Source organism: Centruroides sculpturatus, unplaced genomic scaffold (genome assembly GCF_000671375.1).
Source record: "Centruroides sculpturatus isolate CEXI.00-Female unplaced genomic scaffold, Cexi_2.0 scaffold227, whole genome shotgun sequence".
Taxonomy (NCBI): Eukaryota; Metazoa; Arthropoda; class Arachnida; order Scorpiones; family Buthidae; genus Centruroides; species Centruroides sculpturatus.
Genome location: NW_019384481.1, coordinates 627,997 through 642,646, shown reverse-complemented (window position 1 = coordinate 642,646; position 14,650 = coordinate 627,997). Strand labels below are relative to the sequence as shown.

Sequence of the window (14,650 nt, the reverse complement as noted above, 5' to 3'; positions counted from 1 at the left end):
TTTCTATGGATTTGTTAAAGACAGTATTTATGTCCAACCACTGCCAACAATTAAAGAATTGAAACAATAAATGATTCCTGTGCAAAAGTCAATCTTGACATGCACAATGTTTGGTGAGAGAATATTGGTATAATATCATTTGAATTAGTCATAGTGTTCACATTGAAGTTGACTAATTTCTTTCTGTGTGTAAATAAACTTTTTGAGTTGTCTTTCAACTCATGTTTATCTAGATATATAAAATTACTTGTCCTGACTGACTGAGTGATAGATTCATCATCACCCAGAGTAAACCGCTGAACCTAAAGAGGTGAAATTTGGTACACAGTTATGGTATGTCATAAAAACGCACACTAAGAAGGGATTTTTGGAAATTCCCCCATGGGGGAGAGGGAGAGCATTAAGGCTTAATCTTAAGAAAAGCTTCTACTGTACTATTTTAGATGCAAATTTTTGTTTTCAACTACGTTTAGTCTTTATTGAGTACTTAGGTGTATTAAATTGATAACATTTCAGACATTGTTATAAATATTTTTATATATTTTGATTTTTTAACCAAATGTTTGAACCACTTTAAATTCGAATTTGTTATTGCATATTGGTTCGATTATAGAACGATTGTAAACGTTCCAGAAAATTGATCAAATTGAAAACAGTTCATTTGATCTCAGCAATTCTCATCATTCTCAGCGGTAGGTATTATATAATAATTACTATGGTTGTTGAAATACTGAATATAAATGGGGTTTGCTTGCAAAATTTGCGCGGGTGAAGTCACGGGTATCATCTAGTGTCATATATATCTTTGCCTTGCAGACTTGCTAAGTAATAAATTTTCAAAATCAGAAAGAACATTTACAGACACCCTCTATATTTATCAGGAAATCATTCATACATTTAGAATGTCAGCAATCATTAAAAGTGATATTTTTATACTTTGAAAAATCGAAACACCAAAAACAAAACTTTAACACACATTATTTACATAAGATAGTATAATTACTGTATATTGTAATATATTTACCTCGTCAACATTTGAACAAGTGTACTGAAATTATTTTTTCATACAGCTGCACTTGAATTAAATTATATAGTAATTTAATTCAAGTGCGGCTGTATGAAAAAATAATTTCAGTAGATATAAACACTTTTCCTACAATCTAATTGTTACTTTGTTAAGTAAAACTGATAATTAAAGTTTGTATAAGTGGATGGAAAAAGCCTAAAGCATCTTCACTTAGTCTTGTACTGTGTACCAAATCAAAATAATTGATTATTATTAATACTAATAATGAAACAGATAATTATTTGAATATGTTCAATAATAGAATGAAAGCCCATACCCAGGATTTTCAGATAATAGGTTTTTAAAAACCACATTTCCTCATACATTAGACTAAGGAGGAACTAAATGGGTACAAAATAAATATGTTTTGTACAATATATTATTTTATTAACATAATTACATTTTTCTGTTTGAATTGTTAAATGGGAGTTAGCCCTAATGTCTGGCCTTAATAGATTGAATGTCAAACAAAAATAGGATTTAAAAATGATTGAATTAATAGTTCCAAAAAACTATTAATAGAGGAATGTTATTTTTATTTACAAGATGTGTTCAGAAAGTTCCAGGAATAGGCATGTTAAAAAAATGAAACGGATAATTTTCTGTAATTTACATGTGACCAGTTTCGTGCTATATCTTGATAGTTCTAAGAATACTGTCTCATGACTGCATGTAATAGTATTTATTTCCATTTTAAAAAGAAAAAAAAAATTAAATAGCAAAATTTTTTTTAAATTTATCATGAAAGGTTTTGAAGAACCAAGAAATTGCATAAAATTTTGCTTTAATTTGGGAACAAGTTCAAGAGAAATATAAATAATGACAAAACAAACTTTCAGAGAGAAAGCTCTCTATCAAAATAAAGATGTTACATGTGAAATAAACAATTCAAAACTGAATGAATCATAGGCCTTGTCACTAACATTAAGACTTTGTTTGTGTGTTAACGCTAACCTTTATCTTTAGTTGATATATGTTAATTTCTAAGTATTTTTACTTTTTTAAGGCCATCTTCACTTTAAATACTTCTACAATGAACAACTGAACAAACCAGCAACTAATATATTGAGAAAGATGTTTGAATTCCTATCACAATGTATTGGTTGCTGGTTTTTTCAGTTATTTGTTGTAGAAGAATACATTGAAGATGACTTTAAAAGAGTCAAAAATACTTTGAGATTAACTTATATCAACTGAAGACAAAGGTTAGCATTAATATTACATTCATTCATTCAGTTTTGGTTTAATAAGACTTTGTTGATAACATCTTTTTTGAAACACAGTTATTTTTCATTGTAAATTTATTCTTAAAGTCCAAACAAATAATCAATATGTTTATCTTAATATTTTACAGCAATACATGAAGTGATTTAATGAAACAGTTTGAAAAATTGGTTGTCCTATCACAACACCAAGCCATTACAATGATTACTTATCTGGCAAAACATGCATCTGCTGTTCTTTCACAGCCATTGTATTTACCTAATCTAGCTCCTAATGACTTTTTCCAACTTTAGATTAAAAAACTTTAAAAGGAAAGCAGTTTGAGTCAATAGAATGAACTCATACAAGATGAATCAACAAAACTTTTGTGATATCTGAAAGAAGCTAATGTTTCTACATTTTTCCTGAATTGGCAGAATCAATAAAGTTTACAATATTGAAGACAGAATACAAAAAATATTTTTATAGTCTTTCTGAATTCCCATTTGCAATCATCAGAATGCAAATGGGAATTCAGATTAATGCTAGTAGAGTCAACGTTTCTTTACAGGCTCTTCTAAATTTTCAACAATTTGCATGTATATATGCAAATTGTTGAAAATTTTTTGTAAATATCCAGAAAGCAGACTCCACTAGTGTTTATTGTGTTCTGGTGATTGTGAATGGACATTCAGAAGACCTCAAAAATATTTTTTTTATTCTGTCTTAATTATTGTACAATATATTTCATCCTAGATTTTTTATCTTTGATAAAGTGTACAAAGCTTGGGGTGATGTTATTAAATAAATTTCCTAACATTGAGTTTTTGATCCATTCCTGGATCTTTTTGAACACATTTTATAAGAAGTTTGTACTTCTGAAGGAGAACCAGTAAGGCTCAAAGTGCTAGAGTTTGTAAACGTTGTCTTATATTTCCTTTTCACCAAGCAGTTTGTTGTGTTTCAAAGAAAGAAATGAATTAATATTTATAAATTGAATATATATTGACTGCCTATCTCTATTTGTCCTCTTCACATATATTGAACCTTCTCTGAAATTGATTGGTTCTCAATAAAGATTGATGCCAATCTTGTTTAGAGTATCTGTTCTAGAAGGATTGGTTTATTCTATTATTACTATATTAATTAATTATAGAATCAAAATATGAAAAATTAACTAAGAAATTTTTTTATATGCATAATGATATAAGATGGTGATAGAACACTAAAAATTGATTTGTATAAACAATAACATATTTTCACCAAACGAAAGGAAATTACTGTAGCAATATACTAAACAAGTCTAATTTACAAATATTGTACCTAGTATGTAGCTAGTTTCTGGAATTTTATTTGTTTATTGTCATTAAATCTTTTAAAAAAGCAATAAAATATCATTAAAAAGTCAGCTTTTTATAATTAATTGTATGAGTAATATATTTTTATGTTTTTGTTAGGTGCCATACTCTACTGTACCATCTGCTGTTGGTGGGAGGAAAGCTTCCAGTACGACTCCCGATGTTATTTCTCTTGATTGATAAGAGGCAAAGAATGGACATGCCAGACTAGATACGGTGTCTCAACATCAGTTGTATTGTTGTTAAAACTGACAGATGTGCAGATCTTCATTGCATAAAAGGTGTCAGCTGTGCTGCATTCAGGAAATAATTTATCAGTATGTGATTGCACAATGAGTGTCAAAGGAGTTTTTCAAGGGAACAATTTATTTCAGATGTTACTGGCTCTTAGACACAAGAATAAGTAAAACTTGGAGATAACTGGTAGTGCTGTCAATATACAAAATACTATAAAGCCAAGCCCACAATTTGTACATTGGAACAAACTGTTTTTAATCTGCAATTTATCATCATTTTCTTTCCTCCCCATCCATTGTTGTATTCACATGTACATATTTAACATTGATGTATGTAGGAGGAGACGACGAATGTCTCACGTATCACTAAATATTATCAGTACACTCGTTTTCTTAGAGTAATGTTTCTGTCATTGAAAATGTGTATAATTTTTTTTTTTTCTTTGAGATTTTCGGTGACCTTTGTAAATATTTTTTTGCATTAAGAATTTTCTGACATCATATATGGGGGAAAACCATTTAGTTTAATCAAGATTTATCTAAAAATGAAAATACTGTATGTAGAAAAATTATGACAAAAATATTTATTCAATGATTATATTATATCTCAATATATTAAAATATAATGTACCAATGGGATATTAATTTTTTATATTTCCTGATAAAAATTAATTTCTCTCTTGCAAATGAATTGATTTGCAAGTTGATGACATCTGTTAATTTGTAATGTCCATTTATTATTTTATATTTAGATTATTTGCATGACTATTATTATTGTATAAATAAATAATATTTAAGTGAATATTTTTGATTTTATCAATAGATTGAGATCATCTTCCTAAAAAGATTACTTTTTCTCAATTTTTTAAACATTAAAACCTAAAAATTTTCAATAAAAACTAAATTTAAAAAAAAAAATACTAAAACAAAGGCAATATATTGTATTTTATCAGCATATAAGATGAATATGTGTAATATTTGCAATATCTTATAATAATTCAGATTGATTATTATTATTGTTTAATGATTATTCTTCATTTATTTTTGAATACATTTTTATTTGAAAGAAAGTGGAGAAGTTCAAAATTAATGTCTTTGATAAGATGATAATATATTAGCATTGTCAATAACTTTCTTATACTGGGATCTATTAATTTAAATACAGACAAAACACCAGCATGCCTCAAATTAACACATTTTTACTAACATTTTCATCTGTTTATAACAGACATCTTTAGGTATACATAATACAGAACAAAACAGACAAATTTGTCCATTTTGTTGTGTTAAATATATATATATCTGAAGATATCTGTTATATACAGATGAAAACATTAGTAAAAATGTGTTAATATGAGGTATGCTAGTGTTTTGTCTGTATTTAAATTATCTTAACATCATGTTGTGAATATATTCATTAATATGATAGTCCAAACAGAATAGTTACAACTAAAAGACTACTCAATTAAATCATTTTTTATTTCAAATATAAGTTCAAAATTTATTTTGATAATTATTAAAGGTTGTGCACACCTGATTACATCTATATGGCCAACAGACCACATGTAGCCCATGATGATTTTAGTAAAGATATTTTTAGGTTATTAGACATACCCAAATATTCATAAATGCACTAGTATTATTTTGATTTAAATCTATATAACGTATTTCAGTTTAACAAAATTTTGTATTATCAAATTTGCATAGAAGTATTTCTTTTGGTATCCATATTAGTACACTTCAAATTATAATACAACATACTTTAACCCAATGTGGCCCAAGGCAACATATACTGGTAGTACACATCTTACTGGTAATAATTAAATTTTCAAAAATTGATTTTCTAATGTGCTTTCATTTTAGTATGAAACAATCTTTAAATGTTTACATGTCTTTGCCTTATTTATTGTGAAGTGAGTGTTTTAATATATAAAATAACAGTGTTTGGTAAATAATATGTTTTTGATAAGTTCTCTGTAGGTTTCATTTTAAATGCTAAGTTATAGTGCTGAATTTAAAAAAATTTTAATGTAATAATCAATTCTTTTTAAATTTGAAAAATTAAAAAATTCAATTAGTATTATCAAGAAAGCATACGTTTTATCTGTTAAATTATGAAGAAAAGTAATGGAATTTATTGTCAAGAATTTAATTGAAATAAATTAGTAATTTCTTTGTTTTTTATATAAAAATAAAATTGATCAAAGAAATATAAATTGGTTTTCTCATCAAATCTTAATTTATTTTCCAAAATAAAATATGTATAATTATTTTTCACTTAAGTTAGTTTTGTTTTAAATAAGATAGGCAGGATTCACATTTGATTCAATAAGAAAATGCAATACTGTACCTGTATTAGCTAATTAGAGATAAATTGACTTTACATTAACAATGAAAAGAATTAAACGCTTAACAAGGTACTATTTCAAAATGAATTAACATATTTGGATCATATTGTTCCATTTTCTGATCAGACAGAACAAAAATAAGTAAATGGGAAAGAACAAATTTTAATTTAAATGACAATTCATTTGCCCCATATTGTATTTGAATATTCTATTGGAAATGAGCTCAGTCATCCTGACTTACCAAACTGGACAGGTTGTATGTAGTCAAGTAGTGAAGGATGGAGACTAATAATTTATGTCATTTCATTTATGAAACTTTCATAGGATCCAACCTGACCCAAATCTGAGTTCCCCAGAGCAATAGGCCAAATTACTGCCTCGGCCATCTAACCATAACTTTACGATGACAATAGTAATAAGTTAATTTTGACATTACACCAATGATGATAAAAGAAAACATTACCCAAATAATAAATTAATATGACACTATAATATTTTATCAGAATGCATTAACTTTATGTATGCAGTTATTAATCTCTGAAGACAATGAAAAAATTCAAAAATATTTAGATTGGTATATATAAGAATTAATCCATCCTCTAACAAAACATGCACTGAATTTAATTTTATTTGATTTAAAGTCAAAGTCTGTGATGTTTGAAAAAGTATTATTTTATTCTATTTATCCATTAATTTAATCACTATTGGAAGAAATGTTAATATTATCTCAAATAAGAATACTCTTAAGATTTTTTAGTTTCAGTTATTTATCATTAGTTGAAATCATTACAATAATGCATAATGTGTGTTTCTTCTACAAATAAAATATATTTATGATGATTATAGAAAATGTTGGTTATAAAAATAAGGAATTTGATGTTATTATTAAAAGGTATTATAAGAATTGATAAAATTGTAATCTGTCTTGCATAGATGGCATCATGGGAGATTCCTAGGGTAATCATAAATCCAAAATGAACACAGTGTTCTTAAAAATAATTTCAGATAAGGTAATAAACACTTGAGCTCTGGCTACTTACAGTATTTATGGCTGAATTTTCTGAAAGCAAAATGTTTATCACTTTCTATGCTGGTATATGAAGTAGAATGAAGTAAATTAACAAAAGAGCTTTGTATGATTTATTTCCATCTTTTAGAGTTCACTGTGTGCAAGCACTGCTGCAGTTCTGTAGTGTTGTATGTTTAATGTTCATAGATTGATAAGATCTTTAGGGATTTGTTTTCAACACATGGGCCAGTAATGTTCAATCATTAAAGTAGTCAGAAAAAGAAAAAAGTCAAAACACAGAAAACCTTACTTCAGTTACCAGTATTTAACATATAGTGACAGTGTGAGAATTTAGTAGCATAAACATAATCCAGAAACATTTTCTTATATAAAGTAGCAAATTGCCTGATTTTATATCCCCAAATAAGAAACTCTGGCACTGCCTTGCTGTCTTGGTAAATATCACCCTATGAGGAATATGTGCTAAAATATAAAATTCAAGAATAAGAATACAAATATCCATAATCAAAAGATACAAAATCCATAATCATATTTTTAGTGTAATTTTGTTCATTCTACTGTCTAATTTTATTAACATCTCAACCTCTATATTGAGTAAAGCAAAGCATTCTAAATATTCTCTTTTGAGTAAAAATAAGGCACATATGATGATAGATAATTAGCCTTTTTATTTCGTTTTGCTGCGTTGTCATCAGTGGTGCCTGTACATTGGGGCATGTGTCCCCCTTTTCATCTCAACTGCCCTTTTCCTAATTCCAAGGGGACCCCAAACAACAGAAAATTTATGACTTCTAGCCTATTTTGCAAATATAAAAAAAAAAAAATAATATATGATATTTGTCCATTGACCCATGCACTTATGTTGGCCAAATACCCATTCCTTGTTTTTGAGACCAAGTTAGTCCCAAGTGCAACCAGTGCCACTTTGTGGGAGTGCTGATCTGATGTTAAATTATAGTGTTTGAAGTTTCTTGCACAATATACAATTCACTTTTTCATAGTCTGCAGCTGCAGGCACTGCTGATTGTCATCAATATTTCATTCTTAGATAAACATTTTTCCTTGATGAATTAAATGAGGTTTGAATTTATACATTAAAATATTTTTTTAAAAAACAGGACAGAACATGATTACTTAATTTATATCCCAATAAAACAATTCATAATATTGCTTGAGTAAAAAATTATAATACACAAATCAAAATATTTTTTATCTTGCAGACAGTCTTCAGGTTGTATTACAAAATAAATCATAAAAATACATTTTATGTTTAACAGAATGATGGCAAATATTCAATTTCCTATTCTTTTTTAAAGTTCAAAACTTGTTATTATGTTAAAATATGGTATTTTTTTATTTTTTATATGTATGCAGATATTCAAAAGCACTTCAGTTTTTTATGTTATTATTGCTGATCCAATAAAACAATGTAATCTTAAAGAAATTATTTTTAGGAACTAATAAATCTTTTAAACTAATGCTGTTAACTCATTATATATTAGAATTTAAAAATATTCTGATAATTTGTTTCCTGTATTTTTAATTTGTCTTCAATATTTCATTCATTTTTGTTCATTTGAATATTAGATGATAGAAGTGAATACTAATGCATAAATAAATTTTGGTTTAGTTCAGAGGGTTTCAACCTGGTCCTGAGGGATCTATCAGTTTATCTGGGGAGTCTATAATAAAAATTAATTTGTCCATTGTTAAAAGCATATATAAATAAAAATAGTAATCTTTATATGTTTTACTTTACTAAAATTTAATTTTGATTTATCTTTAATAAAAATTTATTATTAAATTCTTATGTGACTTCTCATTTCATTCTGTTATTATTTATTCTTATTTTAGATCAGAATAGAAATTAGTCAGCAAATTAATTTTACTTTTGGAAAAGGGTCGATAAAGAAAAAGGTTTAGAACCCCTGCTTTAGTTTGATGTTTTCTAACTACAATTTATAACACTTCTAGATACAGAACATCAATAAAAATTTTTATAATTTAAATATATCAATTGTTTATTTAAAAATAAATTTATTGAATGATAGATAGAATTATATTCAAGAACTTTAACTTCTTATAATTGAAACAATAAAATGACATTTATACATATATATAAGTGTGTATATGTGTGATTATTATTTACTTGAAAATTAAAAAACTAAACATAAAATTATGCTTAACAAAAATATAAATTATTATTAAAAGTTAGTATATTTAATATCTGATTGTGCACCACTTGATAGTGATGTGTAGTTATCATAGTTGCTAAACATAACCTTCTTACATATTTGATAAGAACTGTTGATGAAAAGTATCATTAGTGGAGATAAGCAATTGCAAAGAACAGAAATATTCATTGCTTTATTGGCAGATAAGAACCAGCATTAAATATTTTTTTACATATTAACCATCTTTTGATGATGCATTATTAGTCTAAGGCATTTCACTTGGAACCTTTTTGTAACAATACAATACAACATATATTGAGAACTATCTGATGTTTTATCTATTAATTACTAAAGTTTGCATTTTATTCATAATTAATTATTTGAATTTAGAAAAAAAAAAACACTTAACTTAGGTAAAATGAATAAGAATGGCATTATCAATCTTAATGAATTATTTCATAAAAATTTTATTTTGCATTATCATAATTAAAAAATTACTAGTAGTACATACTTTGAGTTCATTGAAAAACATTATATTAACATCAGAAACAAATAAGAATTATTGTCTATTGTACAGTTGAGGGCCAGCAGGCCAAACACTTTTTAACCTAAAAAGTTACTGTGCATATCATGAAAGATTACATTAGAAGTCTTAATTTCTTTTAAAAAAAAGATTACAGTAGACTTCTGAAGGAAAACTGAGTGATGTTGCAAGAGTTCAAAAAAGGAAAACCAGATGAAGTTTGCCAAAGTAAAGATTTGCACACTCGCAAAAAGCTAAAAAGACATGTTTCAGTCCGCATAGATATTTACAAAAGTGACCAAAACCAGTCACATGGACCAAAAGCAAACATGATTCCTGTCAAAAGACAAGAAATCTTTAGTTTGCCCAGAGAGCAAACTAAGCAGAAATGTCTTGCTCTGCTTTAAACCAGGTGTTGATCTCAATGCTTAGAAATGATCAGAGGTGGTCCATTTTTTGATAGACAGCTCTGAAAAAAGTATTACAGGAAATACCAGTTCTAAATGCCTTGGCTTCAGAATACAATTTTTCTTGCCAGGCTTAAGAGTAAAAACCAAATTAATTGGCCACCAGGCCAAAGTTACATAACTAGTCATGTCAAACTGAAATAAAGGTGGGGAGCCACTAGCTCTTATATAAAAATACGTCTTAAATACATACAACACTAAATATATATATGTATATTTTATATAAGTATTAAAATCTGAAGTCTAAATATAATTAATACCAGGGGTGCTTATAAAGCTACTGTATGCTCTTGATACCAAATCAATCAGTTTTGTTACTTTAAAATATGGGGCAAGTGCCTTTGTCCTCCAAATCTGCCTTGAACAGCATCAATATACCAAAATCCCAGATACACCACTGATTAATACATAAAGACAAAATATTATTACAAATTTTACAGCTTGCTTTTTAAAAAGGAGACAATGCATAAAACAATTAAAATCTTTTCATAGAAAGAGGAAGCAAGAAGGACACTATTATCATTAATACGTATAGATTGAATCCTTTTAATTACTTTTTTGTTAAATATGTGTAGGAAAATACTTAAATTCATTTACTAAACAAAATGCAAATACAGTTGTCCCTCTATAGTCCAACGTTTTTTAATCCGACATGCTCAGTAGTCCGACGCACCTCCCGTCAAGGTACCCGTCCCCGTTACGTGTCTGCTTGCACAGAAGCATGTCGCGATGTGAATCTCCCCATCCAATTCTTACTCGATGACACACATTTCGTGTGTTTTATGTGAGCAGTTCTGTTCGAACAGTTGGAGTAGAGAATATTGTAAGTTACTGCTAGCAAAACAATGCGAAATATGTAATTATTTTCGGTAATCCGGACACTTTTGGTAATCTGACACACCTTTGGTCCCATACCTGTCGGATTATCAAGGCACAACTGTATATAGATCCTTGTTGGATGAGTGGTGATAAAGAATGTCACCTAAGTTAAACAAGCCCCTAACTTGATTACTGAAAACATGACTGCATCAATGCCTCCTATCATTAGATGATGGCTCAACACTGTAAAAGCTTTCTTGCAGTGCAGAAGATTGATTTGGATAAATCTTAACATAATGATTTATCCTTAATGGGAGCACCACATGCTATAATGGAGCTCCCTGTGATATAGCAGCAACAAACTGCTATTAAGCCATAAAGTTTCCAACAATGAGCCAAAAGCAGCAGGCTTGCTATTAAGCCCTGAAGTTTTCAATCTTAAACTAGCAGCAGCCAGCTGTTCTGTTGGAGGACCTCCAATAGACACTTCACACACATTTTTAGATTCAAAAATAAACTTACATGAAATTAGTGTTGCCACCTTTTTAAAATCGCTGACCAGATGACAGGTGAGCTTAGTTCGAACAGAAGTTCGTGATGCATGTGTAATGTCATTTTTCAATGCAAAGAATAATGTGCAGTGCATGCCGGTTCTAAATCAGTTACAGTTAGGGACTAGGTATGCGGCTGGATGGCCGAGCAGTCAAGATGGCAGCCTACTGCTGTGGGGGACCCAGGTTCAAATCCGAATGGGTCGAAAAATCCCCAGGAATTTTTTGGGGGGTGGTCCGTTTGGATATGTTGGGCCCCGTCCCTCACCACCCAGCAGCCTCATTGTGGGCCTGGCCGAACCCATAATGGGCTTGCAAAAAGAGGCCCTCTTAGTGCCCACAGGGCAGAGTTAAAAAAAAAAAAAGTTAGGGACTAGGGAGACTTGGGTAGGAGTAACGTAAGTAACCTAGTTGACTTAGCTCTATTGGATATTGGAGATGTGTATGAATATGAATCGTACAAGCAGAAAAAAAAGGTAGACAGGTTGTGCACGATATTCCCGGACAAAATTAATACTTCACCTGGACTGTCCAGGTGAAAACTGGACAGGTGGTAACACTACACGAAATATACAGAGATCCCTATGTTGGCAGGTGTTCCTTTTAGTTGCATCACATACATGAGAAAAATCCACTGAAATACTGCAGCACATTCATCAAATCTCTCCACCACAATATGGAGACATGATGGAAACAAACAATATCCAACACTTTTGCAATTTCTACTGCAATGCTATTAAAAAAAAATGTATCATGGTACTATATTTGCTGCATCAAAAGAATTTAAATTTTATCACTGAAATTTCCTAATTAATGAAACAAATAATACATTCAGAAAAACAAAAAATTGATGTTAATATTTAATACATACAAAATTGTCCATAGGAACAAAAAAGTTGATACAAGAGTATATCTCAATTGTTTACCAATTAATATCAAATGTAATCCTGAAGCTGCATTAAAAGCCGAAATTGCATAACATAACGGTAATTAAAATGTTTACTTATCGCATTAATTTAATCTTTATATATGTTAAATGAATACAAGTTATTCTTTCCATTGAAAATTTTCTTGTTTGTTGAAAATGTTTATTTGTATAATTAAAACTATTTTTTACTGGGTTTTCTAGTATTTATGAAGCTATAATATCATATCCAGTTATTAAGGAACATTACTTTTAAAGTTATCATATTCAGTATTTGGTATTGATATTTTAATTTTTTAAAATTAAGTATAGTATGAACAAATTTTTCTAAGACTTTATTTGAGGATGATTTTTTAAAATATTTATCATGAAACATTGATCATCATAATGGCTAAATTTAAAAAAGAATATAAAAGGAAATGAATTTTTCCTTTTATAAAAGGAAATATAAAAGGAAATGAATTTTTCCTTTTATATCCTTTTATTCTAATCCATTTATTCATTAATAATAATTTTCTTAAATAAATTTCTTTTAAAAGAATATTTTAATTATCAATTTGCTAATAATAGTTAAAAATTATAAATTTATTAATGAATTTTTTCATTTAAAATTAATAAATTGAAACTTGACTATTTAAATAATCATTTTGTTTGTTTCTTAATATTTCAAGGTAAATTTAATTTTAAAATTTCAAACTGCTATAAAAAAAAAAGGAAAATAATTGAAACAATGAATCTATTAAAATTGTTTATTCTGTATAAATTATTTCAAAAGGCAATACTAATTTTGAACTTTAATCTTAACTTACAACAGACTTCTGGTTACCTTAAACTATTAAAGATTAATAGTTTAAGGTAACTGTTTTTCTTCATTTTGAGTAATCTGAGATTGCAAAATTAAACCTGTAAAATAATTTTTAAATTTAAAACTTTATATGATGATAAAAAATTATATATGGCACCAATTATAAGTGTCAAAATGACCATTATCATACAATAATTGTCAGGATTATCTTAACAGCAGTTTTCTGTGTTAAAAATAAAACTTATCACTATGTACCACATAAAGTGAATATTGAGTAGTCTATTATTGAAGATTTTTCAGTCGTATTTTGTAGACAAAATTGTTTTAATCATTTTATATATGCTGCTACCTTGATAATTTAATAACAGGTGGTCTAAAAGCATATAACTTGCTGGATAATTGTGAATCTATATATATAATTGCAAATCTTTACATCTGCATAGACCTAGTAACAGTTAGTGTTACCAGGTAAAAGAATTCAAAAGTATTCAGAGAGACTATAGAGGTAGTGCCCAGATGTAATGCATTCTAAAAATGCATATTAAAGGTGAATCATACAGTTGCATATTGAACATTCCTGGGGAACTAAAAATGAACATTATAAAATCTCTTAAGATAGGAAAGATTTACTTTTTTACAGTGAATAAACACTGTATAACAATATATAAAACATTATTTAAAAAATTAAAACCATTGATTAACCAGAAAAAAGTATAAAAAAAATTAATTTCACAAATGACTCTTACATTACTAAAATAAAAACTGGCAGAAAGCACCAATGCACAGCAGCTTAAAATTTTTGACTGTCCAAAAGTCTGAATATGGTGCAGGAAAAGCAAGTTAAGATGGGCATTTGTAACATTTTAGCATATCATATCATATACATGGTTGCGTATATCAGTGGAGATAGGAAAACACACCGCTACATATCAAAATGGGATACAAAGAAATGCAACAGACCCCATCTGTCATTTCGCAGTTTTTTAACATCAAATCAAAGGAATGCAATGACATGGAATAAAATCAGTATAGATGACATTTTATTTTATTGTCACATTGCACAAATTTTCAACTCGATTGCAGATAACAGAAATTCAAAATTTGTTGAGTGCATCCTGATAAAACTTTTGTAGTCCAGTGGCAGG

General features: G+C 28.2%; 1 protein-coding gene across 2 annotated transcripts in view; it reads left to right on the top strand.

Annotated features, from left to right (window-relative positions):
* The window catches only part of LOC111621452 (E3 SUMO-protein ligase PIAS2-like), a 108,110-nt gene extending 103,445 nt beyond the window's left edge, over positions 1 to 4,665 (top strand). For both annotated transcript variants that reach the window (XM_023363607.1, XM_023363608.1), the window contains exon 14: positions 3,727 to 4,665. In XM_023363607.1, coding sequence (XP_023219375.1) covers positions 3,727 to 3,807 — 81 coding nt within the window. In that variant the 3' untranslated portion in view covers positions 3,808 to 4,665. The remainder of the gene's footprint in view (positions 1 to 3,726) is intronic.
* The last annotated feature ends 9,985 nt before the right edge of the window (positions 4,666 to 14,650 follow it).